This window comes from Drosophila montana, unplaced genomic scaffold, assembly GCF_035044405.1.
Source record: "Drosophila montana isolate Dmon_TW-CO22-7 unplaced genomic scaffold, ASM3504440v1 contig_1409_1, whole genome shotgun sequence".
In the NCBI taxonomy this organism is placed as follows: domain Eukaryota; kingdom Metazoa; phylum Arthropoda; class Insecta; order Diptera; family Drosophilidae; genus Drosophila; species Drosophila montana.
In genome coordinates, this window is record NW_026996361.1 from 900,768 (window position 1) to 928,229 (window position 27,462).

General features: G+C 38.7%; 6 protein-coding genes across 8 annotated transcripts; 3 read left to right on the top strand and 3 right to left on the bottom strand.

Moving 5' to 3' along the window:
• Positions 1-381: 381 nt before the first annotated feature.
• LOC135429131 (uncharacterized) lies at positions 382-13,154 on the bottom strand. Its single transcript, XM_064683346.1, has 2 exons — positions 13,012-13,154; positions 382-1,562 (listed from the first exon to the last, which is right to left on the bottom strand). Exon 2 carries the CDS (start codon positions 1,470-1,472, stop codon positions 1,302-1,304), a length of 171 nt encoding a protein of 56 aa, XP_064539416.1. The 5' UTR covers positions 1,473-1,562; positions 13,012-13,154; the 3' UTR covers positions 382-1,301.
• LOC135429122 (cytochrome c-1) lies at positions 13,130-16,048 on the top strand. The gene is made up of 2 exons (XM_064683332.1): positions 13,130-13,511; positions 15,605-16,048. The coding sequence occupies exon 2, from the start codon at positions 15,622-15,624 to the stop codon at positions 15,934-15,936; it is 315 nt and encodes a 104-aa protein (XP_064539402.1). The 5' UTR covers positions 13,130-13,511; positions 15,605-15,621; the 3' UTR covers positions 15,937-16,048.
• A 636-nt stretch (positions 16,049-16,684) lies between these two features.
• Positions 16,685-19,098, top strand: LOC135428906 (cytochrome c-2). Its single transcript, XM_064683036.1, has 2 exons — positions 16,685-16,781; positions 18,424-19,098. Exon 2 carries the CDS (start codon positions 18,463-18,465, stop codon positions 18,787-18,789), a length of 327 nt encoding a protein of 108 aa, XP_064539106.1. The 5' UTR covers positions 16,685-16,781; positions 18,424-18,462; the 3' UTR covers positions 18,790-19,098.
• A 548-nt stretch (positions 19,099-19,646) lies between these two features.
• On the bottom strand, positions 19,647-25,745 carry VhaSFD (V-type proton ATPase subunit VhaSFD). 3 transcript variants are annotated; one of them, XM_064682958.1, is made up of 7 exons: positions 25,558-25,745; positions 24,952-25,430; positions 22,416-22,634; positions 21,047-21,181; positions 20,420-20,982; positions 20,246-20,359; positions 19,647-20,071 (listed from the first exon to the last, which is right to left on the bottom strand). In XM_064682958.1, the coding sequence occupies exons 1-7, from the start codon at positions 25,592-25,594 to the stop codon at positions 19,993-19,995; spliced, it is 1,626 nt and encodes a 541-aa protein (XP_064539028.1). In that variant the 5' UTR covers positions 25,595-25,745; the 3' UTR covers positions 19,647-19,992. The 3 variants fall into 3 exon arrangements, with proteins under 3 accessions (XP_064539028.1, XP_064539045.1, XP_064539036.1); XM_064682966.1 differs by having other exon boundaries at positions 20,004-20,200; positions 20,257-20,359; XM_064682975.1 differs by lacking the exon at positions 22,416-22,634.
• A 73-nt stretch (positions 25,746-25,818) lies between these two features.
• On the top strand, positions 25,819-26,904 carry Tsen2 (tRNA splicing endonuclease subunit 2). The gene is made up of 3 exons (XM_064683016.1): positions 25,819-25,953; positions 26,036-26,537; positions 26,603-26,904. The coding sequence occupies exons 2-3, from the start codon at positions 26,090-26,092 to the stop codon at positions 26,887-26,889; spliced, it is 735 nt and encodes a 244-aa protein (XP_064539086.1). The 5' UTR covers positions 25,819-25,953; positions 26,036-26,089; the 3' UTR covers positions 26,890-26,904.
• Positions 26,843-27,419, bottom strand: LOC135428895 (COX assembly mitochondrial protein homolog). Its single transcript, XM_064683027.1, has 2 exons — positions 27,261-27,419; positions 26,843-27,204 (listed from the first exon to the last, which is right to left on the bottom strand). The coding sequence occupies exons 1-2, from the start codon at positions 27,313-27,315 to the stop codon at positions 26,900-26,902; spliced, it is 360 nt and encodes a 119-aa protein (XP_064539097.1). The 5' UTR covers positions 27,316-27,419; the 3' UTR covers positions 26,843-26,899.
• Between the last annotated feature and the right edge of the window lie 43 nt (positions 27,420-27,462).

Genomic DNA, 27,462 nt, shown 5'->3' on the forward strand with positions numbered 1-27,462 from the left:
AAAGTAATTTGTAAACAAACTTTAGCATATTTGTATCTAAAAAATAGACTTGATTTATTCAAAGAAAATGCGATTTATATTTTATTTGCATTGAACACACAACATGCTTAAAGACTTTATTTATTTATCGTTATCGATTTATTGCATTGTATATCTTGTCAACATTTTTCTGCTTTTAAGCATTATTTTGCCATGTTTTTAGTACAGTGTTTGCATTTATTGCATTGCTTACACACTAATTAATAATTATTAATTAATAGAAATTAGGTTCACAAATTTATGATATTTGTTGTTGCTGTTGTTTTTTTTTTTTATTGTTAATTGTTCATTGAGGTTAGGTTTAATTGAAAGACTATTAAAACAATATTGCATTTAGATATATTTGTTGTCATTTTGTATTTTATTTAAATGGTTTTCAAATTGATCTACTCTTGATTGGCAACATCTTTGGATTAAATGCAATTTACAATTACTTGTGGGGGGAGTAGAAAGTATATCAATTTATATTGAATGGGCGTAAGTGTGTGTGTGTATTGTATTTGAGTGTTGGCTAAGCGCATTTTGCTCGCATCGAGTTGAAATCTGTAAATATATTCCTCTATATGTATACATATATTGTGTTATTATTGTTAGTATTGCGTTTTAGCATTTAGTTAAATTTGTATTTATTTTTATTTGCTTTGCATAAACGTTTCTGTTGCTTTCTCATTTGTGACACGCAAAAACAGTGTTGTAAATTACAAAAATATATCTCGTTTTCTTGTTGTTGTGGTTTGCTGTTGTTGTTGTTTTCAAACTTAAGCACTAAAACCCGAAGAAACAACACATTAAATGGTTTGCCATATACCATACACATGTATCCAGATCCAGATATACACATATATGTTTATTTCTTATTACAATACAAAAGGTACGAAAGGCGCGACAAATTCCACATAGCTTCCGTTCAGAAACCAGCAGAATTTACACTAAAAATTGACTTAATTGTGAAAGGTAAAGAAAAACCAAATGATTGAATCGTTAAGAAGTTCCAATTCTTACTGTCTACATTGCAGAATCTAGAAAGTGTTTATAATTTTTTTTTTTAGATTTTCTTTTTTTCATTTTTATTTATTAACTTTTTCGTTTTTGTTGTTTTTTTTTTAGCATAATAGGAAAACTTGAATTGAAAGCGGCAACTAGCACGAGTATCTGTTACTTTGTTACTTTATCTGTTTTTTTTTTTTTATAAGTGTATAATGCATTTTCATTATGTTATTAGGTTGGAGGTTTCTTAATAGATATATGTATATGTTTATTTTCTATTCGGCGCGACAGAGCAGCGAGGCAAAGCGAAAGAGCCGCATCCAGCTAAAGAGCTTCGACTCGATGAGATTCTCCTCCGCCGTCGAGGTGGTCATCGAGACCCTGGACGTATTGGAGGATTTACTACTTCGTTTCTGCTGCATGATCCTGGGCGAGCTCATCTTCATAATCGAGTAAGTCGTCTTGACTGCTTGATGGGCGCACGCCTCAACGGGGCGTGGCAACGGGCACACAATCGTGTAAAGCAAACGCACGAGCTGCAAAAAAGAAAAGCGTATGGGAATTAGTGTATGTATAAGTCAAGTGCTGTTCCAAGTGCTCCAAGTGGCCCGCCAAGAGTGCCTCAACCGAAGAGCCACTGAGGATGCGGCATGCGTATTATATGGAGCGTGACATTTGGACGGCTGTCAGCGATTGCCACAAAGCCCTCGGCTCACAAGAGCCAACTGCCAACTTTGTTTATGCTTTATTGACTATTTCAGCCCACTCCCCCCATCCAATTTCCGCGTCAATTGCCATCAAACTGATCTGACCTTGCCCGCTCTCCAGTTCTGTCGGAAATTGTGGCATGCTCCAGTTTCCAAACCCAAACGAATGTTCGCCAGAATTAAGCGCTTCAATGACAGACTCAACGGTTCGTTAAGAATATAGTTAGGCAAATTCATGCACATACATATGTGTCGTGTTCTCATTCGTGACACGAACAACACGACGTGTTCGTGCTAACAAATTTAATTTATAGCGTGTTCGTGTTCGTGAAAGCCGTGACAACACGCGTTCTAGAGTTATACAGGTTGAAAAATCTAGCTAAGGAAATTTTGTTATAATTTAAATTAAATATTATTAAAGAATCTTTTAGATTGATTTTTTTAAAATTCAAATAGGAAAATTGTAAATACTCGTTGACTTTTAAACGCAAGAAGCAATATCGAGGTTTACTGAATAATAGAAAAGACTAATATTATTCAAAAAGCTTCCCAATATACACAATTTTGAAAAAATGCCTATACGAAAATATTTCTTTTTCGATATAATTTAATTTATATATTATAGCTTACGCTAAGAAGGGGCTTTGGGAAAGTCCACCCGCAAGTGTGGAAAAATCGCAAAAAACTGTTGTATACAACTTTTTTGTTAACTAACCGAACAGCCTTAAACTCATTTCCAAATATCCTTGTGAATCTTTATTTGATACGTGTCTCGCACTTTTCGCAAATCCACCCCTGTTGGATGAGAAATGCGGGTCAAAGGTTGAATGAACGAAAGTTTACTTTTCCGCTTCAAGCTGCACCCCACGTAACTAAATTGGGCGGAAAACTTATGGTTCCTTGTGCGATGGAATTCAAACTCATTTTCAAATATCTGTATAAAATATAACTTGGAATGTGAAGTTCCTCAAGCGGAAAATTGATATCTACAATTGAAAATAGGAAACTTGGGGAATTGTCAGGTAGTATAAATATATATAAAAAAATATATTAATATATACAGACAAATATATATACATTTATACATACACATATGTATATATATATATATATACTAGCAGGTATAACCCGGCCATGCCCGTGGCGCATATAAAATAAATCTTCTCAAAAAGCTTTAAAAATGATTTATATGATTATATAGAGATACATATTTATAATCCAATATATATATATTTTTGCGACTCCGCGTGTTGCTCGCGTGTTTCCAAATCGTGACTCGTGCCCTAATAGAAAAACTCAGCACGCGCACATCTCTATTGTGTAAGCATGTGAATATACATATGCATATGTGTATGTATGTGTAATATATGTGTGCGTGTGTGTGTGCCAATGTTTTCACTAATTGACTGAAATCCTGCCGAACACAGTTCTACGTCATTTGCAATTATGCAATGCAATCGACACAATCTAAAACAAACTTTGCCCCTCCTCACCCTACCTCACCTCACCCACCCCCTGGCACCACTTCAGCCTCTTTGCTGCCCACGCCGTGTGTCGCCGGGTCTCGCAGCGCTGCAAATTAATTTCAATTCTCATTTAAGTTTTACAATCTCAGCGCTTTTCAGTTTCCAAACACACAAACTGTCGACGACGACAACTGACAACAACAGCAGCAACAACAACAACAACAACAACAGCCAAGAAAGAAATATGTGTCATACAACAACGACAACAACAACAACAACAACAACAACGACAACAAATGCAACAGCTGAATGTGTAGACCACGCGACAAAGTTTTATTTATTTATGTTTATTTTTTTGTCAACAGCAAATACGAAATTATTTTATATATTGCTTTTTAGTTATTTTGTGTTTTGAATATTAAAACACAACATTTGCGGTTTTTTAATACCCTGCACAAATGGGCTTGGAAAAGTGATTTAGACGTATTCACTATAATTATAGTTAAATTTATCGCATGTACAACAGATATTAAAAACGAATTTAATTGATGTGATATAATAGATGTCTGAAATGACGAATAGAACACAATGTTGAAAGGAAAAGTACCTAAAGCAGCAACATTTTAATCAATTTTATTAAATTCAAAGTTTTTCAAGCTGTATTTAACAAGTTTACAATAAGGTTTTGAGGGAAACAGGTTTAAAAATCAGTTTTCCAGTTTTAAACAAACTCAAAAATATATCAATTAAGCTTTACGCTGAGCTAAAGCAAAGCGTAAATCGAACAAGATGTTCTGGTTTAAACCCAGATTTTATTTGAATATTTAAAAATAATATTGTAACTTATTTTTAGCTTCTTTCATTGCAATTAGCATAGTCTCAGTATGTCAAAAGCTAATACCAGTGAATAAAAAAAAAATAGTAATAAAGATAATTGAAAGCCTGCTTTCCAAAGGCGTGTTAATATCTAGAATCACATTATCTTATGGCTCCCATAGGAAACATCTAACGTAAAAGAGCACTTTTTATAGCTGCAGAGTATTTAATCTTCGGCAGCCGATAGAGATGCAATTACATCTTGTTATTTCTCATTTGAATTCGCTAGAAAAATATCTTGGCTGCAACGTTATCCATTCCATTTTTCTTTGACAAAGACATTTGGAATTGGGGAATGGAAATGGGATTGGGAATTTTTGGTTTTGTGTTGCGCTTTAATCTTGCGATGCGAGTTATGCAGCAGCTGCTGCGGCTGCTGTCGCTGCCCACGCGGCTGCCAGCCGCCCCGTGCCCCCCACCCCTACCACTTTGCCATTGGTTGACACTTTGTCGCCCAGTTGTATTCGGTGTTTGTGTGTGTGTGTGGCAAACAAATGATGGAGCTTTTCCCTGGCCAAGAGGGGGCGAGCATTTGTTTTATTGCATTTGCCGTTAGCAGCGGGACGTATACGTGATGTTTTTATTACCGTTAAATTAAAAGCAGAGGCGAATGGAGATGAACTGGTGATACTTATCAATCGATGAGATGCAGGGAAACGGGGAATTCACTCGCTTGGGCACATAACTTGTGCCGCGTGTCTGTGGGCGCCGGCTGCCTTAATTTACGAGTGCCTAGTGTCAAATTCCAATAGGAATCGATGATTAGGCATGAACAGAACACTAATTTGTGGTGCCTATAAATATATGCGGTCTGGCAACCTCTGGCTCACATTGCAGCGAATTGGCGCCTGTCTCTCCCTCTCTCTCTATCTAATTGGCTCGTGTGTGCCGTCACATGGTCACACTGACCCAATTGGCTGGCAACTCTTCAAGTGCTAACTGCAGTTTGAGCCAGTGCCAAACTCAATTATCAATTTGCGCTTTTCATTCACGAAGCCCCTGGCCACGTTTCTATTTCGTTCAGTTTCAATTGCCAGAGATGACGCGCGACGCATTCGTTCAATTGACAGCAGCAGCCGCAGCCAATGCAGCAGCAGCAAAAAGAGGCAGCGCGCAGTGAGAGGCAGAAAAAGAGCCAAGGGGCTTACATGTAAGCTATAGGCTGCATATGCACAGTTGACTTAGTTGCTTATCCCAGTTGGAAACTTGACAAAGACGTGGCCTTCAACTGGTTGTCATTTTGCTGACATCGCAGTTCGCTCGGCACGGCAGGCTTGTCAGCTGGCAGGACACGCTGCATGACTTGTCAGCAGCATATACCACGAGCGCCCTAATTTTGGCTTGCTTTCAAATAGGAAAAAATGTTTTCTTAGTTCAATTACACTGGGTTGTAGTAGCAGAGAACTTAGACCTTATGCTGTTACTATCATTGAAAGACTTAATCAAATTATCATTAGAGTTTGAGTTACAGAGTAGCAAAGTTTTGTTTAAGGAAATCCTCCTTCGTAAATTATATATCGCTAGCAACTTTTCTTTACTACTAAGCTCAACTTTATTTTATTTTTTGTGTTTGTATTGTTTGTTGTAGCGCCACAAGCGCTGACATGTCACTGAGCTTGTCACGTAAGCTCATCATATGCATGTCATTGAGAACCAGATTTCCCACTGGGTGGGGTACATTTATTTTTTTTATTGCCTCTCTCTCTGCTGACAACTGCTGATGATTGCAATTGCATTTCAAATGCGTTTGCGTTTTCTGTTATCAAAAGCGTGCCAATTGAGCGCCAAACTGACTGACATAACCTCACACAATATATATACGCACTATCTGTGTGTGTGTCTGTGTGTGTGTGTTTTCTTGTTCCACATGTGACATCCGTCTTAATGAGGCTTCAATATCACTTGTCAAATGTGCGCTGCTGCTGCTGTTGTTGTTGTTGTCGCTTTGAATTGAAAATGAACAAGAGGCGGGCAATTGCATGACAGATCTACGCAGCTTTTTTATACGCACACAGATGTATATATATATATGTATGTGTGTATATATATAGAAGTGTGTCTAATTGGGTCGTTTCTCTAGAGAGCCACATCTAACACCAAACACGACGAACTTGAACGCCTTGACAAAAGCTTTTCCAGCCCGTTCATGCGCCTATTACATGAGCAAATCTTACTGCGATCTCTGCTGCTGCCGCTGCTGCTGCTGCCGCTGCTGCTGCTGCTGCCTCTGCCGCTGCTGTTGCTGCTGCGGTTGCTTTTGGGCGCGCCATGAGCTCAACAACTCACAGAAAATGACATCAGAGACGCGCTTGAACAGCAGTTACCAGTTCAACTTGAATTGGCAGCTCATAAATATTTACAATGATAATCGTAGCAAGCACACACATACACACACACACACACACACGCGCGCAAGGGTTTAAAGATAAATTTTCATGTTAAGCAATTGCAAGATGCGGGGAAAACCCGCATTTATATTCAAAGCAATGCTAATTTTGATATATCTTATTGCATGTACACAATGTTGCTGTTGTATTTCTTCTTCTATTGTTTTTGTTAACTGTAAACGAGGCGGCGTCTGCGAAAAGTCGCACAACAGCTGCAAAATGAAAAGAAAAACAACTAAGGAAAGAAAAAAAAACGCACAAAGTATCCGACAGATGCGCTGCATTGTTTTGGCCCAGAACCGCATTGAAGCAGCGCATCGGCTGAGAGGCTTTCAAACCGCAAGGCAGCAAGTGCCCTTAGGCCACTCTAGGCTAAGCCCTTTCGACACAAACTCCGCCCCCCCCCCTCCCCGCTCCCCAACAACCCTTCCCTAGAAGCCAGTAACAGTTGTAACAGTCTAGTTAACTTGCATCTACAAATGAACGAATGTATCTGCAAGTAACTTACAAATACCGTGTAGCTGTATCTTGTTGTCGTTTTTTATTATTGTTGTCTGTTGTTGTTTGTTGTTGTTGTTGTTGACTGACTGACTTTCGAAACGTGTTGTCATGTAAATTAACCAAAAAAGAAGAGAAGAAAAATGCCATGTACTTTACATAGCTGTCGCAGTGGCTACATGCCTCTATCTTTCATAGATAGAACAAACAGCGAGCGCCGCCAGCCTGAGAAAAGCAAACACAGCGTGTGGACGGATCCCCAAACTGGCGACCAGGCGACAGACAATGAAAATTGCTCTACATGCTGAACAAATGTCAGTTGGCCAGGGAAAAGCAAGCAACAATCAAGGTAACTATTCCAAGCGAAAATCGCAAACATTTGATGTTACATCAATTTAGCTGCTAGAAATTCAACGGCTCAAGAGTTTGTAAGCCTAAATGTAGGCATGTGAAATATTCTTATAATAACAGAGACTGAGTTAGGGATGAGAGTTGGAAGTATAGATAACATCATAGAGAGCAAAAAGGTCGTCAAAGAACACACTGTGTTAAGCCAGGCGAAAAGATCTTGCTTAATTAGGGGCTTAATGACTGTACAACCGTAGCCAAGTCTGTCAAACTGTAGGCAAATTAGTTTCCGTTAGCCGAATTTAAAGGTTTTTACACGGTTTTGTAAACACAAATTATGTTCAGATTATGTTATTTATTTATTAAAATAGTTTCTATGAATGCAAAATAAACACAGTTTGCTTTAAAACTCCATCTTGAAAATATTTACGATATAAAACACTATATATCCGTTGTTTAGAGTATCTAGCTTCAATTGCTTCGAAAAAAGAGATCAATAAAAGAGATCAATAATAAGATCAAAGAAGTATCCCAAGCGGCAAGAAAAACCAAGGCTTGAAAGCAAAAAACGTAAGAAGCGAATCCTTCGAAAAGTCTGGCAGCTTCGCAACAGATAAAATAGAGATTGTCTATACGAATTTATCGATTATTAAGAATTATCGAGAGCAGTTGTCAACGGTGTAAAAAGTTAAAAACTGAAACGTTGCCAGCAGAAACTATAAATATATAAGATAATAAATATACAAAATATATAAATATAGGTACACATACAAAAATATATAAATATAGGTACACATATAAAAATATATTAATATAGGTACACATATAATCTATAAATAAATACACAAATATATAAATACAGGTACACGAATAAAACAGGCCTTCATTAACACTTTATGACTAAATCGAATAAAAATCAACGTAATTTATTGTGTGTACAAATGCATCAACATTATTTTCCACCACATGTTTTGTTAGCATTTTGATGATTTGTTTAAACTTTTCAAACAACAATTACGCTCAAACCGAACGCATGAGTATATCAATCTACGCACCCCGTTTGTGTATTTATGTAAATCGATAAAAACAATCCAGACATGGTCACAATTACAGACACATCCCAAACACATTACGTACAGAAACGCAGACCTGGCGGCGTTCTGCGTTTCCTGCTTTGGCCAGATATTGCGCATACGCCGCGTTCAACTACAGATTGCAAATGTTTGAACATTATTGCGCATAAAATGCGCACAGAAACAGTTACGATAATAAACAATAGAGGAGAATCAATAAATAAATAAATAGCGGAAGCAAATACAGAAAAACCCATGAAGTTCAAAGTTGGCCACAAGAAATTGCGATGCTCGCGCTGTGGCTCATTAGCTGAGACCCCTAATCGCACTCGTTAAGGGGCCGCGGTTTTAGGTGAGGGGTGGGGAGGGAAGAGGGGGCCAGCTGTTTATATAATGATGGGAAAATGTGTGTTGCTTGAAGCGCCTGATAAGAAATGCCGCGAAGGCAGCGCAACTAATGGCCTTCATTCAAATGATTTGGTAAACAATTTTCAGCATCATTTGTAAAGCTCGTAAAACTAGCGACGAAAACAAACGTGCTCGAAATTAATTTACAAAAACAAAAAGCACATAAAATTCAAACAAAAAAAAAACTAGTTGAGTTTTTCAGTTTTCATACCACACGCAAGCTCAAGTGTTTGTATTGGCTTCTCTTTATATACCCTTTGAACCGATTGAAAAAATGGGTAAAAAGGGTATTATGCTTTTGAGCAAATGTATGTAACAGACAGAAGGAAGCATCTCTGATCCCATGGAGTATATATATTCATGGTCAGCATCAATAACCGAGTCGATCTAGCCATGTCCAACTGTTCGTCCGTATTTATGCAAACTCGGAACCTATAAGAACTAGAAACTTCAACGTAGTTCCTGCAAGTTCCCGCGCAGCACCAGTTTGAGTCCGATAATCGATAACTTGGCCCTTTTTCGAAGTTATCGATAAGAATCGATAATTCTGATTTTTTAACAAATATCTTTGATTTCAATGGCAATATTTACCAAATTTGACATCTAGCTTCAAGAATATTATATACAGCAAGCAAGCCCGAGTTTCTTTTGGTAGAAAAAGGTTCAGGGTATCCCCTAGTCGGACATCCCGAGTAAAGCACTCTTACTTGTTTTTCCTGTGAACGTGCGGCGTGAGCAAACAGAGATGACTGTTAGTTTTGTTGCGACTGAGACCACACGCACACTCGCACACCTGAGCCACACCTCTAATGAAATTGACCTGAGCACCATTTGCATATTTGATCAACTGAATACGCCCTTAACAATTTGACCTTTTCTAGAGTTGACATAGGATGAGTTGGGCGCGAAATGCTCATCGATTTTCGTTTAAGTCTAATTGGCATGATTTGTCAGTCCGTCAATCAGTCCGTCAGTCAGTCCGTCAGTCAATCGTAGTCTTGCCCAGCTGTCTGTCTGTCTGTCTGACAAGTGCGCGCAGTTGCCCATCAAAATTTAATAAATATCATTCGCATTTTCCTGGCATATCATCAATATGAAGCACTCCAGCCTTGTTTATTTCTCCAGCTTAATTTGTGTACATTTTCAATTTCTGCACTCAGCTGCGAGCTGACTCTCGGAGCCCTGGAGTTGGGCCAAATTCTAAATAAGCTACAAGTGCTGGCTAGTCATTAACTTGATGTCAATCGCATTCAATCAATGTTTGCAAATGTTTTGCATAGCCAAGAAACAATTTGAATAAATAAGATTTATTCATGCCATCAACATAACTCAGCTCCAATAGAACGAGTCTTGACAATTGATTGAAACCCATTTAAGATACAAGAGAATTGAAACCGAGCACATAAAAGAAATATGCATTAAATGAGGTTTTTATTTGAAAACTTTCCTAAGAAAAATGTGTTAGTTTTAATTTTTCTACGCTTATGAGGTGTAGATTTCATCTTTTTATTATGTGAAACCCATAAAGTATAAATTCTTGATCAGGTCGACAAGACTGAGACTGAGTTATTGGCCATACGCTAATGTCTGTTTCTTTCTATGCAAATTTATACCTCAGTCTTAAAGCTAGTTTTAGAATATTTTGCTTTTAAATCCGCGATTTTCGGAGCAGTACTTAGGTCGTAGTTGGCTAGATTGTGCATGCAGAAACGTGTTTGTAGTTCCAGATATCTTGAGCAAACTTTGCAAAAACTAATTCCCTTTCAAGATTTTTCCAAAAACTTATAAGCATCAGATTACTATGTAATATAGCATAATAATCGATTGAGAGTCTATTTTCTGTACATTTTCTTAACTACGTTTTGAAAGTATTTTATCCAAACTCAAACCAAATATCTCGCAACTTCTTGGTAACATTGGGCTATTATATAACGTAGATTGCATATAATATAATATAATATATAGTATATATAATACAATGTATTATATAGATATTTATATAATATATCTTATCATTAAATTATTATTCAATTAATAAAAAATTTACAATTATTTTTAATAATTTTATCATATAAGATAATATCTCGTTCCATTACGTTTTGACATTATAATTCATTATAATCTGTTCCCCATAATTCTGTATTATTTTTATTTTTAAATGAATAATAGATTTTTACAATACAACAATTTCTAACTTATTTCTCATCGATATACCCTGTTTCCCTCAATCTAACAATTATGTATAAAATATTTATAATCCCACCATCAAAAGGCAACAAGTTTATAAAAACACCCTGAAAAGAAGTTATTAAGTGAGTGCCATTTTCATGGCCTCTGTGGAATTTCAATTCAGACCATAGCGAACACTTATGGTCCCAAATCTGAATTTTCCGTTGACTATGGAACTGCCATAAATTAACGCACTCCATTTCAGTTTATTGCATGTTTGTTAATAAAAAATGCACACGAGCTAGTTTGGGGGAAAAATATTAGGGAAAACTGTGTCTTATCGGGCAAGTGGTCGCACGCCCCCCGAATGATATAATCTGCTTAATGCCTCGCTTTGGGTTTCATTTGTTGTTGGGCTCTTTATACTTTTTTATTTGGGCCACAAATATTGATTTCCCCGAGTCGCTTGGCTGTAAATGTAACCTCAGCGATAACATAGCGATAAATAGGAGTATTCATACTCGAAAATCGGGTACTCATTGCGGCACAGATGTGTGCGTATGTTGTATGTGTGTCCACATGTACTTATTTCGGGAATAATTCTTTGTACTTTTTTGGAACCAAGTGCATTTAACGATATGGCAGAAGTGCGGTACACATAAGAGATTGGGCAATGTGGCCCGCGTTGGAGTTGACCCGAATTAAATACAAGCACAGCTGGGAACGTTTACAGATACTATATGGAATTATGACGCACTATTTTGGTATATACTACATACGTATATTTATGCCCAGTAAAAATCAATTAAATGGCAAAATGTTAACATTCGTTCAATATGCCAGCGTTTATGTGACTGCGCCACTCTTAATTAATATAAATGATGTACTTTAAGTGCTGGCACATAAAACGAATTAATAACAATATGATAGCCACAATTGATGCCTGCTGTGTGTACAGTGGGCGTAACCCAAAGTAGGCTGACCACACATATCAAGCAGGCCACAATGTTCATTGGCCTATATACAAGCAGGCAATGCAACTAACGCAAAGAGCCAAAGTAATTAATAAACAAAGCACATTGTTAACGTTGCCTGAGAGTCGGCAAACCAGCTGAAAGGACATATTGATGTGAACATAAAATGAAAAAAAAAAAAGAAGCAATATGTGAGATGAAATTAACATTCTTTCGAGTGCTCTAGAAAACTTCATCAACATGCCAAGCAAATTACTCAGAGCAGCATCTGTAGATGGCAGAAATAATTAATTGCACTTCATAGCAGCTAAATAACTTTAATATTTTACTTTAATTTAGCATACGTTATGCACAAGGAGCATTACATACAGTTCATATAGTCTGTTTATTTTTCGTAACTAAATCTTCCCAAAAATTTGCATATCTTAGCAGACAAAATTCTTTGTATACCTTAAAAAAATAAAATATTTTTGGATTTATGTGCAATTTTATAAGGAAAATATTGATTTAGTGATTGCATAATGCCTTCAGAAGTCTCTTGTGCTTAAGTTAAATCAAAAATAGCTAACTTTGAAATCATGAGAAATTCCTGAAACAGTTCTGAATATATTCTATTAGCATTCAAATATCTTTATATTTCAGAGCAACAGTTGCCACATTCATGCGTTTCTATCGCATGCATCATGCCACACAGATTCTCAACGTCCGCATCCCAAGTTTATATTCTGACCACATTCCATCAGCTTACCAAGCAAATTCTTTTAATATTAAGAAGAAATAAGCCATAGTAAGGAACTGCGTTTTAACTTAAATTGGGTCTTAAAAACAAATGAAAAACGAGCTCAGATTTACGATTGAGTGAAACGCGAACCATAAAGTTGGACTGATTACGTAAAATGCGTAACAACCTAGCTCGCACACACGCGCACACACACACACACATAGATGATACCCACTTGGTTTTTACGCTTTCAAGGACACGAGCCACCGAAGGACACAAATGAAGTGACGCCTTCTAATGCTACGCTTAGACAGCATTACACAACACTGAATTTGCATGCGAAGTTGGCAAGACTTACCGTAAAATCAGGAGTTGGCAGCGCCTTTTCGAGACGCTACGCTTTGATATGTGTGTGGATTTTTATTGGAATCTAGCAGGCTTGTGACAGATGTCGCCTAAGTTTTGTCGGAGTGTATGTTGAGAAATCAGACAGAACAGATCAGAACGCAGCTAGCTTTCGACGTAAATGCTGCTAACAAATTTTCCGTTCTATTAAGCAAAATCGTCGTAACTTTTCAATTGTTTTATTCCCAATTCACACGACGCGTAAAACTTGCCAACAAAACGAACTGTTGAGAATAGCAGAGGCCAAAACAAACGAGAACCTTGCGCCGCGAGCTCAGTTGACTGAATGAAAACGCACGCAGCGCTCGAGCAGCAGCCTTAACGTTAAAAAGCAAAAGCAGCGAAGAGAGTAAGAGCAAACCAGCGACAGCAGCGCAGCTTGGCGCTCAGCATAAGAATAGTGGGAGGCAGAGCAACAAGCACAGACCGTTACTCGAGAGAGTCGTCAATCAGGTGAGCGTAAAGTTGTGTTGTTACTATTTGTTGCTGCTGCCCACGCGCTGCACTCACATGCAGCGCATTAATATAAATATGTAATATGGTATGTACGTAGCTGGGTGCATAAGTTGAAAAAAAAACGTTATAAATTGATGCACATCGCTTGGTAAAATTTTAAAGACATTTTTCATTCACTTTTCCCACGCTACTAATGCAGCTGCACGGCACACGCTCTTTGCTGGCGCTCTCACTCATTCTCTTTCTCTCTCTCCGTGTGCGCTGCATGTAAATTTGAAATGGGGGAAATTTGGCAAGAGTAGCATAAAAGCCAAAGCCAACTAACGACGCTGCTGCTGCTGTTGCTTATGTAACTTGACGTCGTCTCAGTCTCAGGCAATGCGTTGAAGGGCAGTCAGCGACCTCGTTCTAGAAAAAAGGCAGCCCCACAGCAGCAGCAGCAGCGTCAGCAGAGCACAGGAACAACACAAAATAAACATTTTGAAACATACACAATGAAAACGTAGGGTTTTTCTATGCAGCCACATAGCCCATAACAGCGGGTGTTTTTGTGGGTGGGTGGGTGGTTGGTTGGTTTCGGGCATCAAAGCCAAAAAGAAATTGCGCAACAGCAACAAATCCACGTGAGCAATGCGAATGGTTTTTTTTTCATTTTTCTTTTTCTCCCCCCCTTTTTTTGTGGTATATTCTGTTTGTCCCCATGACACAGCTACATGCTTCATATAGACTGCAGCTGCAATGCATCTCTCCAGCCCTGGCCAACTCGTCGCCGGCGCCAAACTTTCCCTATTCGCCCCATACGAATTGTTATCTCAAGCGTAATTCAATTCCACGCGTCATTTATTTATAGTGGTCATCGGTCAGGAGGCGACTGCAGGCCACATCCGCAGCATCAGCAGCAGGCGTAGTCTGTGCAAGATTTATGGTTAACACAAATTGGGTTAGGTCAGGCCAGAGAGTAGGTAAAACACCTGATGCAAACCGCTAAAGGCAGCACAAGAGACCAACACATTTTAGGTAACAGTTTTCCTCTGCCGTTTGCTCTTTCGCTTAAGCTCTCTTCCTCTTACACTGCTTCCTGTTTTGTTTTGTATTTTGTGCTTTTGTGTTTGGCGGCATCTGGTTTTGCGTAAACCGCAAGAAACATGCGTAAAATGCGTTTTAATTGAAAGGAAATGTTCAAAGCACATTTCGTCGTGGGCTGCGTTGCTCAAGGGCTCCAGCTAATTGAATTATGTACATACAACATGCATGTGCTTGTGCATATGCACATATGTACATACATAACATATTTACCGTTGTTTATGGCCGCCGTTTACTTGTGCCATTAGACTTTGACGCAAAAGTCGTGCGCCATGCTTTGCTCTTTGTTCCATTTTACCCATTTTCATTTGTCTGACCCAATTCCTAAGCTATTGCTATCTTTGTCTCGTATAAACAGCTGTGTGCAGCTGAGAGTGTCAAAAAATAATAGCAACAAAAAGCTCAGAGAGCGTGCAGTTGTCATCATGTTTGTCATCATCGATACATATTTAATTAAATTTAAGTGGACGTGCACACACTCACACACATTCATTTATTGGGCGGCAATTAAATTGTCTGTAAAAGTTGGCGGCTATAAATAGAATAGAATGCTCAAGATGAATTGGCGAAAAATGCGTTGTGTTGAATACATATGAATGCACATACATACATACATACATATGTATGCATATGTATAAATTGCTAGTTATGACGGCGGCTTCTATTTTTTGCATGTGAGTAAGCGGCCACTACTGCAGTTAGCCACGTTTTCCACATTTACCATGCACGCACGTAACGACCCACATTCACACCCACATTCTGCGCCAGGCAATTAACTTGGCAGACTGCGTGGCTCAGGCTGACGTTGTCGTGACATAAGCTCAACAAAGGAGCGACGAAAAAAACCAATCCACCCGCCCAGCCGCCCACCTTTTGCCTACCGCACCCTCTCATGTCAGCAATGTCCTTGAGGCGTGAGCTGAAGGCCACGCCAGGCTTTGTTTTAAGGAAACCATTAGTTAAAAGCTCGCAAAGAAAACTAACTAACTTTTTTTTTATTATTATAGGCAAACCACATTCAAACATGGGTGCTGATTCGGAGAATGGCAAGAAGATCTTTGTTCAAAAATGCGCCCAATGCCACACAGCTGAACCAGGTGGCAAGCATAAGCAGGGTCCTAATCTGAGCGGAATTGTTGGGCGCAAATGCGGCACTGCTGCTGGCTACAAATATACTGATGCCAATATCAAAAAGGGCGTTGTCTGGACAGATGCGAATCTGGATGAGTATTTAAAGGATCCAAAGAAATATATACCCGGTACTAAAATGGTTTTCCCCGGACTCAAAAAGGCTGAGGACCGCGCAGATTTGATTGCTTTCCTCAAATCAAATAAATAATTAAGGGACAAAAAACAACAAAAATTGGGGAGGGAGCCATCTTAAATAATTAAATAGTTTCGATTTATTTTTAATATTATGGAATACAATTAAAGCTCACATACAACATCAATTTTATTTTCTTTATTGAAGCATGATCAGAATTTTCTATGCCAAAATTTCAATTTAAATTATATTTAAATGTTCGCGCCTACATATAAAACAAATAGTGTCTTGCAACACTCAGCGTGCCATAGCATTTAGCTTTGTGCCGTACCTTTGAGCAGATTTTAATTTTAATAATTTAATTTTCCAGTTTTTTATAACATTACTGTAAGTGTAAAATCATGTATATTTCATAGTTGAACGTGGGCGTGTTTGGAATTATTCAGACTATTAAAAAACGACAATAAAATTCGATCAAGTTATAACAGCTGATAACAGCGGGCAATACACTTTTTTTGAAAGTTCCATAGCAGTAAGCAAAATGGATGTGCACGAATATAGTTTATGTAAAAAATATCGATATATTATAAAAACTTCAAAAATTAATAAATATTGAAAAGAGCCATAATTAATTTGTAGGTAAATGTTTAGCAAGTGTGCCTCTGGGCTTACATTACTGTTTACATTTGCAGTTTACGTATGAAACGTATCAGCTAAAAAATTTTAATTTTTTTCGTATATGTAAATTTTTAAATAAATTCAATGTCATGGTTGAGTATCGTTTATTTCTATATAAATGTATGTTATCGATATTTCAATACGATAACGGTTATAATCGGTGCCAATCAGTTTGGCCAGTGGGGATTTTTTGTCTCATTCGCAAGCTAACTGTTCGCATTAAACGACGGTTTGTGTTCAATGTAAGTAGCCGGAGTTTAGCAATGACGTAAATATAAAAATATTTAAAACCCTGAGTTATTGATTAAGTGTGTTCAAATGATTGTGTGATAAATACTAATGTACCTTGAGAATTTCTTATATAATTTATGATCGCATTTATGTGCAAAGTGTATAAGCAAAAAATATCGCATGCAAAATATATATTTTTTGGGGGTTGTTTGCGTTACATAAACGTGTGACTGTTTATGCAAGGGTGCGTGTGTGTGTGTGTGTGTGTGTATGTGTATAAATGTGTTAATGTAAATGCTAAAAATGTGCGATAAAGTGCAAAAGTTAACAACTATTATTCAAAATATCAGACATAATTTTATACATATGTATATGTATGTATATATTAAGAGTCACATTGACATCAAAAAGAGCGCGAGTCGATTACATGAGCAAACCTAGTGTCAAAAGGAGCACACGATCATTTGCTATCTCGCTCCCACGCTTTAGCTAATGAAAAAATTTCGCTTCCATTTCGTAGAATTTTAATTTGCGCGCCACGTGGTTGCCAAGCAAGTTGCGATTTCATTGCCCACTTGATGCCGTTTTCATTTTGTGGAAAAATCGCAGTTCGCTTATGTAATCAATTCAACTCTTGCGAGAACACTGTCCTAATTCTGTTGTTACCTGCTCTCACGCATCCTCATATACACACACACACACACACACACAGACAAAATCATCAGTATTTGGCCTGCTTCCAATGCATTTCCTATAGAAAAAGTGGTTTTTATATCTCACCAAGGCCGGCAGCTAGATGACATTGTCGCCTTGTTGGGCCTTTCATGTAATCACTCTCTAAAATGTGTGTGTGTGTGCGTGTCAGTCTGCTCGTGTAGGTGACTTACTCATTCCAATGTAGCTTGCTCTCACATGCAACAAATTGTTCAAGTTCGCATAACTGCATGCAATGGAATTAGTCATAGCATAAGCCGTTAGCTCCATTTAATGCTGACCGCGACATAGACCCTGAAACTGTATTAATGGGAAGTGTTGGGGCTTTGGAGTTTTAGCCTGTTGCCGTGCGGGAGAAAAATCTGACACAATTAACATTTTACTTGTGATGCCAAACAGTGTAGCCAACTCTGCCTTTTTCCGTCAAATCTGGCCGTTTATTTAGGTTAGTGTGGTTGCAAATAAATAATAATAATGCAAATACAGCAGAAATTAGGAAGGGACGATATTCAAAACGTTGCCAGCTTTATAATCTTTAAGTGGCAGCTTTATAATTTGAGCAGTAGGAAACTTTTAGCTTATTTTTTTTTACATACCGCCGTTAGCTTTTTTGCTTGCCAACACTGCATAGCTACGGCATGTGACCAGCTCGTGTGTAGGTGTATGTATATGTGTGTGTACTTGATGACGTTGTTCGTCTTCTCGCGCGTGAAAAACGTTGAATGAACTTTGGGCGGGCAGTTGGGTCTGGGGTGGAGGATGTTAGATAATCTAATGGTTTAGTAAGGTGCATTACTAATAGGTGGCGTGTGTTGTTATCAGGGCGACTGATTAATGCGGCGGGCCGACAAAAATGTTGATAAAAATTTGATAGCTTTAACAATTATCTATTGTTTATATAACGACTCTAATTGCTTTCCTGCTTCCCTCTCTTTCCAGTCGAGTCGGTGTTAACACATCAAATATTTATTAGCTATAATGGGCGTACCAGCTGGTGATGTTGAGAAGGGCAAGAAGCTGTTCGTGCAGCGCTGCGCACAGTGCCACACCGTCGAGGCCGGTGGCAAGCACAAGGTGGGCCCCAACCTGCACGGTCTGATCGGTCGCAAGACCGGCCAGGCGCCCGGCTTCGCGTACACAGACGCCAACAAGGCCAAGGGCATCACCTGGAATGAGGACACACTCTTCGAATATCTGGAGAACCCCAAGAAGTATATCCCCGGCACCAAGATGATCTTCGCCGGTCTGAAGAAGCCCAATGAGCGTGGTGATCTGATCGCTTACCTGAAGTCGGCTACCAAGTAAAGTTGAGGCCATCTGCATCTATATCCTAAACACCAACACCACCTTAGCAACAGGAAACTGTATTACGGGTGTCAGTATCGCCTCTGAGCTGATCTTGACGATGGCACGTATTCGGGTCACAATAATAACAACTATATTTAAATGCAGAATACTGAACATAAAAATACAATTATGTTAATTTTAAAGTTTAAATAGGACAATTACATTATTTAATTTATAAAGTGGATATAACTAATTTAAAGCCGAATAAATTGTGACGCCCACGAGATAAATAACAACAAATCAAATAAAAACAAAATAAAACCGAAATGTAACTAGTTTTTCTGAGGTGCTGAAGTTTCTGGGGATTTGGTACGCCAGAAAGCACGTGCTAATATTAAAGCTTTTCCGTTTAGTCAACGAAAAAATAAACAGCTTAATAACAGTAAGCTTCAAAAGCTCACGAAGTTATTTAATAACATTCTCTGATATTTGTAATCAGCTCAGTTCCGAGTTGGAATACAAAATTTAATTTTCATATACATTTATTTATGTATATGTTTGTTTTACATTCAAAAATTTATCATACACTTTAATAACAATTTAATGCATTATTTAATGTGGTTTGCAATTGCAATTATTAGCAGATATTTCACACGCTTAGTAACATTTAATAATATTGCATTTATTTAATTTTTTTTTTTTTTGTATAATTTGCTTTAAAGAAAAGAAATACTTGATAGGTTGTACATGTGCGCCGATGCGATAATATATAATACAATTTTACTATGGACTTGCAGGAAATCGTGAGACAAACTCTGTACAGCAGCGCAAAGTAGAAATATTAAAACAATAATAACAACAAAACAAGAAGACAATAAAATAGAATTTTCTGTGTATTTTTTTCACTTTATCTAATTAACTTTCACTCTCCTTCATCTCTCTACTGGTGCGGAATGCCAACAAAGAGCAACAATTAATTAGTTTTCGACAACAAACGCTGGCACCATCTGGAATCCTCAACAGATTCGTTATGGTACTTAGATTAGGAAAAAGAAATATGCGCTTATATGATAGCAAGAATAAAACGATATTGTTAATGGGCGTGGGAGATGGAGGTGGTGACTATATGGAACGCCACTCCCCCATCTCTTATTGTTAGTTAAGTTGTTAAAGCATCTGGCGATCCCTTGGCTAACGGTTGTGGTTGTACATGGTGTAGCCTTAGGCCTTGCCAGCAATGGGAGCAGCGCCTGGTTTTTGGTTCTCGTTTTCCTTCTCCAGCTGTTTGCCAAGGTATTCCCTAGTAGAGAGACGATAAAAAATACACGCAAATTTTGAGATTTGATGTCGAAACTTTTGATAGGAATGCTTGAAATTATTCAATAAGACCCGTATTGGTATAAATGCGGGTGTGCGTATCGAGGGGCACCTGAGTGCGATAGGTGAGATTAAAGCAGTCGAATATCATACTAACCAATTGTGTACCATCAGTTTTTGCACGGCCAGCAGGGCCTCATAACGCACATTCGGATCTTCATGGCCCAAATGCTGCATCACAATCTGTTTGCCGCCTAGCTGTTCCAGCACACTATAAAGAAATGTGATGTAATATAGGCAGCAAGGCGCTGAGCTCGATATTTTGACTCACTGCTTGCCGCGTGGATAGTGACGCACATACTCTCCAATATCGAAACAGGCAACAGACAGAATAATGGCATCCTTTGAGGTCTCCAGCAGATGCACCAGAATGCGCAGCAGTTCGTAGTTCTTTTCGTTGAGACGTTGGGCGTTCTCGCGCCAGAATTTGGCCGATTTGTGGACTGGCGACCATTCGAGGCGGCCGCTGCGCACCTCGGTCGCATACTCGTCAAAGGAGCTGAGGTCCTGCACGGAGTTCTGCAGCTTCTCACTGAGATACTCCACATCGGCTGTGATGTCCTCATCGTCAAAGCGACGCTGTTCCAAAATCGACAACTGCTTCAAGACCTTGCACTGCACCATGGCAATGCAATGGTCCTTGGCCACAGAGGAATCCTCGGGCTTCTCAATTAGATTACGAAAGACCGCCAAAATGATGCGTGTGACCTTCTCCTTGGCGCAATCGCTCAATATATCAGCCAATATGGGTATAACACTGAACTTGTTCATCTTGGCCGCCAGCAAGGGATTGAAGGTGAGCACCCACAGGCAGAAGATCAACTGGTATTGCACCTATGAATAAGAAATCGAATTTAAATTGTACCAAACAATTTACACATTTCAATTTCAAACTCACCTGAAAGTTGACGCGCGTCGACAGGATGCGTATCAGGGTGCTGATGCCATCGACGCTGACAAACGCGAACCGATAGTCATCCACGCGGAGCATCATCTGGAGGCAGCGCGCCACCGACTGGATGTACTCGTTGTTCTGTGGAGGCAACACGGGCATTATCAATATGGGTCTAGCTTGCTCCGATACCAGAGCTTTTATGTATGTATTTGATTTTTGCTTTTTTAGTAGCGAGTTAGTTATGACAGTTTATTTTTTGTTTTTTAGATTTTGCAGATTTTTTTCTAATTGACAACCAAAGTTGTTTCGACTACGCGCTACAACAACAGCAACACAACAGTTACTATAGCTACATAATAGAGAGTGGAAGAGACAGACAGAGGAGTGTGCTCTAAATAAACCAAAAAAAAAATATATATAAACAATAGATAAATAAATAAATATATAAGACAGATATCGCAGTCCTGCATGGTAGTCCATATACGATGGGCATGACAATAGTTTGTTTTTGTTTGTGTTTGCGTTCACACCTTCACCGGGTTTTTTGTTTTTGTTTGTTGTTCTTTTTTAAATTAAATTTACCTTTACCTTAACCTTTACCGTTTAACATAGATCATTTAACGTATTATACATTTGTTGCTCTGCTGCTCGTCTTCAATTTAGATCGATGGTATTTAGTGGAGTTAGTAAACAGTTATCATTTGATAAAGTATATATACAGACACGCACACTAACACACGCACACATAACGTTTATGCAGTTCAGAGATTACGATATTTAATTACGATATTTCTCCTATTTGAACTAGCAGATCGCACAAGTAAAAGTTTTAACAAATTATGTTGTATATAACTTTCTATAGGCAGACTTATTTAAGAAATATAAGTGAAAATCGTATGCTTTATAAGCAAATATCATCTTGAACCAAAATTTGGTACTTTTGAAAAACGTTTGTTTAAATAAATAAGAAATTTCAAATTCATAAGCACGTACAATGCATTCCAATGTGTTTCAAATTTTCCAGAAATTATAGCTGAAACGTATCTATATGAAATCTGAATTATTTGCACAATAATAATTTGACGAGCATTGAATACGATATTTTCATAGACTACCGTAGCAGATTACGATCATAGATATATACGATATTGGATATTATTAATGCGAATTCTTAGCACATATTTTTGCGGCCAACTGCATATCGTATTCACGATATTTTAAAGCATAAACGAGTGAGCATGTGTGTGTGTTTGGTTGTGTTTGGGTAGTTTCTTAATAATTGGTTTGTGTATTTTTGTCTGTGAGTGTGTGTGTGTGTGGGTGTTTGGTTGGGTGAGTGATTGGATAGTTTTTGGGCTGCATTTTGGAATACCGGTATAACACATTTGCCATCCTGCTGCTTTTCGGAAGAGGAGGAGGATCGCACCTCGCGGTAACTCTCATTGGCCAGATCGTGACGCTGCTGCATCTGGGCCACATTGGGACTGTACTGGTGGCCATGATGATCTTTGCCATGCTGTCCATGCGTATGCACAATGATCGTTTGCGCCCGCTTGGCCATCAGGGCCATCTCTTGCAGATAGGCAGTGCTCTAAGAGTGTGGGTCAGAGTGCGTGCGTGGGGCGGGCGGACGGGCGGGCGGGCGGTCGGTCGGTACGGGTGGATCAGCGCGCACATCCGCCGAGTTCGTGTTTGTTGTTGGTAATTCAGTTATTGGTGTTGAGTCAACAATTTGATTCGTTGGTTTTTTGTTTGTTTGAATAGTAAATTGGCATTAAATTAAAATACATAATAAAAGTAGGTTTGTTTCACAAAACAAAATTAGTGCAACAGGTAAGATTGGTGTTTGTTGACTTTTGACGCAGGAAATAACAGAAATCGTAACGATTAAACGTAATATGATTGTTTATTTGATTTTGTTGCGGTGAAAGTGGTGCAGTTGGTGGTTGGTGGCTCAGTTGCACACTGCGGACGTGAATGCGATCGATGCGGTGCGGTGCGGTGCGATGCGATGATACTAATATTATATTATATTATATATATGTATATTGCTTTTAACTTTTCGCAACGGTTAAACGAACATTATTGATTGAATTGTTTACCCGATGGTGACGATGAAATCTTATGACACAATCGTGTACACATAACACGAATAGAATGAAAAGATATTTTAATCACGGCCGCAGGTCAGGCAAGGTCTCGTTAAGTTACACAAAAAAAAATATATATAAATAGTTTTATATACGTTTAGCTAAGTTTTTTGTTTGCCTGGCCCTGACCAACGCTTATTTTAGGGCTCATTTTTAGAGTTTTCACGCCTGGACATAACTTTGGACGTACATGTTTTTTTTTTTTTTGGTAAGTACAATTTGTAAAGCAAGCAAAGTTAACGAAAAGCGTGCAGTTTATTTTCTGTTAAGTGCAATTAAATAAAATGCAAATATTGTCATATTGCCAGTATTTTTAAAGTAAGTGAAGTCAACGGGAAGCATTATTGGTTGGATTCAAGTTCGTCTTTTGAATTTAGAAAACCATTTAATATTATTTAAAAACGCTCTAGCTTGAAGCAAAAATAAACTTTGTCCAGAATGCAACTGTAAAAACCTCATTAAAAAGGAAACTCAATTATCAACTATCTTGTGATGATCATAAATTAAGTTTTGGCAAGTGAAACCTTTTAGTTGCCCATTTACATTTGAAAAGATAGATGTAAATTGAATCAATAGGAGCTATTGGTCGAAAATCGGCCCTAGCTAAAATACAACACAAACAATATTTCAATATTTATATGACTAACTTGGAGAAGCTTATTATATAGCTGTCATAGAACTAACCAGACTAAATTAGAATAGAATAAAATTTCTAATCAAGTATACGAGCAAAGGTTATATAGGCATGGTCGCCCATCCGACTGTGTAAGCTACCCTTACAATTAAAATGGGTATATGTCGGCGACATATGAATCGGTTGACCATATTCATAGGATAAATAACTTAAATTAAGTTTTTGTATGAGGTCTCTTATCTATTTAATCTATATTATCTGTTTTTTATGTTCCATCCTGATATATATACCATCCATTTATGGTACCCATAACAAATAAAGTTTCATTACAGTTCAGCTGCGCTGTACACAATATTATGGAGATACAAATATGTGTACTTATTGACCAGTTTCTATATGCAATTTCTTATTTCTAATTGTAAACATAAAACATGGAAACATGCAAGGGAGTCATGCTTAGAATACTTTACTGATTTGTCGATATTTCGAAATTGAATATGTTTTATAATATACCGATGATAACGATGTTGTCATTAGATGTTGGGAGTGGCTAAATTGTTCTTTGTCTAATCAATTTATAAACAAGGCCAGAACAGAATAAAATATGTATAAATGCTTATAACTAAACTAAAAAATATTCTTCAATATACAGTGAAAGTTGTCTTAACGGACAGCTCCTTAAGGCAAACTGTTTAGAAGGGCATAAAATCGAAATCTAAAATTTGACTTTAAATTAAACCAAATTGGAATATTAAAAAAAACTTTAGAGAAGTTTAATTGAATATGGCTTTGGCCGTGTTTTTGTTATTGGTTCGATATGTTCATCTTCTTATGTTCCATCGCTGCAGCTGTCGATTTGAAACTGTTTTCACTGTATACTGTAATCGTTTCCTAAAAAATACGAATAGGCTGTTGTCCCAACTACATAGAGATTGTTAGTATTGCTCAGAATAAATATTGATTCAGGCCTAGAATATAAATAATGTCATGCTGCATGCTATATATACATAGAGATGTCTATATATGTACCTAGTGTAGCTGACTGGGTTTCTATTTACAACATACACATGCAATTGGAATTGGGAATGGGCATGGACATATCGCTAGTGCTTGGGCCTACTTACATTGCTGGCCAGCTGGTCCTTGAGGAACTGCAAGTAGAAGTTGAGGTCGGACTTGGGCATGGTCTCGTGGCCCCAGCAGGCAAACTTGGCCAATATGCGGGACGCCATGTTGACAATGAAGCCATCCTGGCGGTTTAACAAGTTCAAGAACGGACCCCAGACGCACTGCTTTAACTTGCCGGACGTCTCGTGGAACAGATCGACACGAGAGCGATCCTCCTGCAGCAGATCGTCCAGCAGCACGAGTATATACTGAATTGTCGAGTCCTTGGACAGGTGCGAGACCAGATTCAGCAGCGTCTTTACCACCTGCGTAGAGTTCTGTGCCAAATAGGAGGCGCGCGATTTGTCCAGCGCGCTAATAGCCTGAAAATCCTCCTGGCTGATCATCTGCGACTGCATATACGACGCCCAGTTGATGGTCTTGGTGCGTATATCGGCTGCCTGCTGCTGCAGCACCGAAGTGGCAGCAATCATGTCTGTGAATGCAAAGGCAGTTGCAGTTAACTATTATATGCGACTTGGTGCCCGCGGGGCAGCTGCACTGGCATCACTTCGATTTTTCACAGAGGTCAGCTGCTCGCTTGCTTGCATGGTGGCTCTTACCGATGTTATCCTCGGGCAAATACAGTGCGGTAGTCATTTTGATCGCTGTTTATAGTGTGTCGAGAGTGATACGCAATATATGGGATGTTGCGCGCGTTTGCACACAATTTCAATAGAAATGTCTAGGAAAAAATATATTTAAATTACGAGTGTCTTTTCACACTAATGCGACAGCACCGAAATTCAGCTGACTGGTCTTGTGACTTATTCGCCGTGTTCGCCGCGCTCAAGCGTTGCCACCCGGCTCGAATTGTAGTGTGTTGGCAATTTGATGCGAATGGCAAAATTCAAGCTGTGGCGACACATTCAACGCTGTCATAATTCTTGCGGCGAATAAGAGAAAAATGATATTGTTCAGGCATAGCGTTTTCCACATAAGCGTATTAACAATAAACTGTAATCTAAAATTCTTATTATCTGTACACATTTAAATATGTAATAAAGCTCAAGTGTGGTTCTCTGCCCACAAATCAAACAGGTGTCATCCGAATATAAACAGTGCAGCTTTCGTCTATATGCAAAACCCGAACTTATGGAATTCACGCCGCATTTAAAGCGCAAGCGAAGTAGTTGCAAAGACTTTCTTAAACTTGCACCCTTTCCGCTAAGAGATGATGGACAACGCTATAAAGGCATCTTCAATGGCCTCTGTGTCGAGGTAGAGGATGCAGAGCATGCATCGTTTAGGACGCTACACGACAACGGCTGCTATGGCAAAGGAAGTATTTCGCGCGGCGGACCAGTTTCTGGAGAGGCAGATGAGACGCTTTTGCTCGGCCTGGAGGAGGCATGTTTGCTGGGCTACTATTTAGGCGTATTGGAGATTAGAGACATGTTGGGCAACGAGATTAGCTGGCAATCGTACGTGCAAGCGGCGCTGGATTATGACAGGCAATTTTTCTACAAACTGGCTTCGTATCTCTATCTAAAATCTAGAAATTGGATAATCAAGAGCGGCATCAAGTTTGGTGGCGACTTTCGTAAGTTATTTGCTGGAAATACTTCAAAATTAAACAGCGTTTCATTTGGTATCAACTCTCCACAGTCATCTACAAGCAAGGTCCTCGGCAATATCACGCCAGTTTCTTGGTGCTGGTTCAAGTGTCGGGCAACGTAATGCACACCCATTACGTGGCGAAGAATTTAAAGGGAGTTCAACGTGTTGCCGAAACCTCGGACAAGGATGTCCTCATTCTCACGGTGAACCAGCTGAACGACGACGTTGACCCTGCGCCGTCCACACCGGCAACCCTGCAATCCCTGACCATTGAGGAGACTGTGATACGGCGCTTTAACTACACATCTTTTGTGCAAAGTAAACAAAAACAATAACAAGCCTAAACTACATTTTCTGCACACGGTGCTTCTTGGCTATCCCCGTGCTACGGTAATCTGATCGCTCCTGCAAATAGATGGCTTTGCACTCCTCCTTAAAGGCTTCGTTTTGATACCACTGGGTCAGGCAATCCTTCAGCGCAGAGTTCTGTTTCCGACAGGTGGCTACCATGAATATGCTGCTCGCCTTACAGCATTCCTCAAAGTCCGCCACCTCTTTGGAGCAGAATTCGTCGCGCGCGCGATCCCTCATTATTTTTGGTATTAGCACTTCTCGCTCTACCTTGCGCAACTTTGTGTCATTTGGATCACCTGAAAGCGGCACCAAAATGAATAACTAAATGATATTGTGTAATTGCACACCTTACCCAGACCATGGGGATTGCGGGGATTTATCGCAGCTTGTTCTTGCGCTAAGTTCATTTTGTGTGTGGGTGTATTTATATTCTCGGCTCCGGTGGGCTACTTTGACCTAAGATGTCAAATAGTATGACCGTACTACAATTCTAAGAAAATACTACATTTAAAACTAAGTTGAACTATCGATTAATTGCATTAAATGGCACGCGT

What these genes read in the sequence shown, in the direction of transcription:
- LOC135429131 (XM_064683346.1), bottom strand. Translation starts at nt 1,472, where the DNA reads ATGAAGATGAGCTCGCCCAGGATCATGCAGCAGAAACGAAGTAGTAAA.
- LOC135428906 (XM_064683036.1), top strand. Translation starts at nt 18,463, where the DNA reads ATGGGCGTACCAGCTGGTGATGTTGAGAAGGGCAAGAAGCTGTTCGTG.
- VhaSFD (XM_064682958.1), bottom strand. Translation starts at nt 25,594, where the DNA reads ATGACTACCGCACTGTATTTGCCCGAGGATAACATCG. An exon ending in TTTGCCCGAGGATAACATCG is followed by an intron (nt 25,431 to 25,557) that starts GTAAGAGCCACC and finishes TTGCATTCACAG; the next exon opens with ACATGATTGCTGCCACTTCG. An exon ending in CACTATCCACGCGGCAAGCA is followed by an intron (nt 20,360 to 20,419) that starts GTGAGTCAAAAT and finishes ATTTCTTTATAG; the next exon opens with TGTGCTGGAACAGCTAGGCG.
- Tsen2 (XM_064683016.1), top strand. Translation starts at nt 26,090, where the DNA reads ATGGAATTCACGCCGCATTTAAAGCGCAAGCGAAGTAGTTGCAAAGAC. An exon ending in CAAGTTTGGTGGCGACTTTC is followed by an intron (nt 26,538 to 26,602) that starts GTAAGTTATTTG and finishes AACTCTCCACAG; the next exon opens with TCATCTACAAGCAAGGTCCT.
- LOC135428895 (XM_064683027.1), bottom strand. Translation starts at nt 27,315, where the DNA reads ATGAACTTAGCGCAAGAACAAGCTGCGATAAATCCCCGCAATCCCCAT. An exon ending in CCGCAATCCCCATGGTCTGG is followed by an intron (nt 27,205 to 27,260) that starts GTAAGGTGTGCA and finishes TGCCGCTTTCAG; the next exon opens with GTGATCCAAATGACACAAAG.
- LOC135429122 (XM_064683332.1), top strand. Translation starts at nt 15,622, where the DNA reads ATGGGTGCTGATTCGGAGAATGGCAAGAAGATCTTTGTTCAAAAATGC.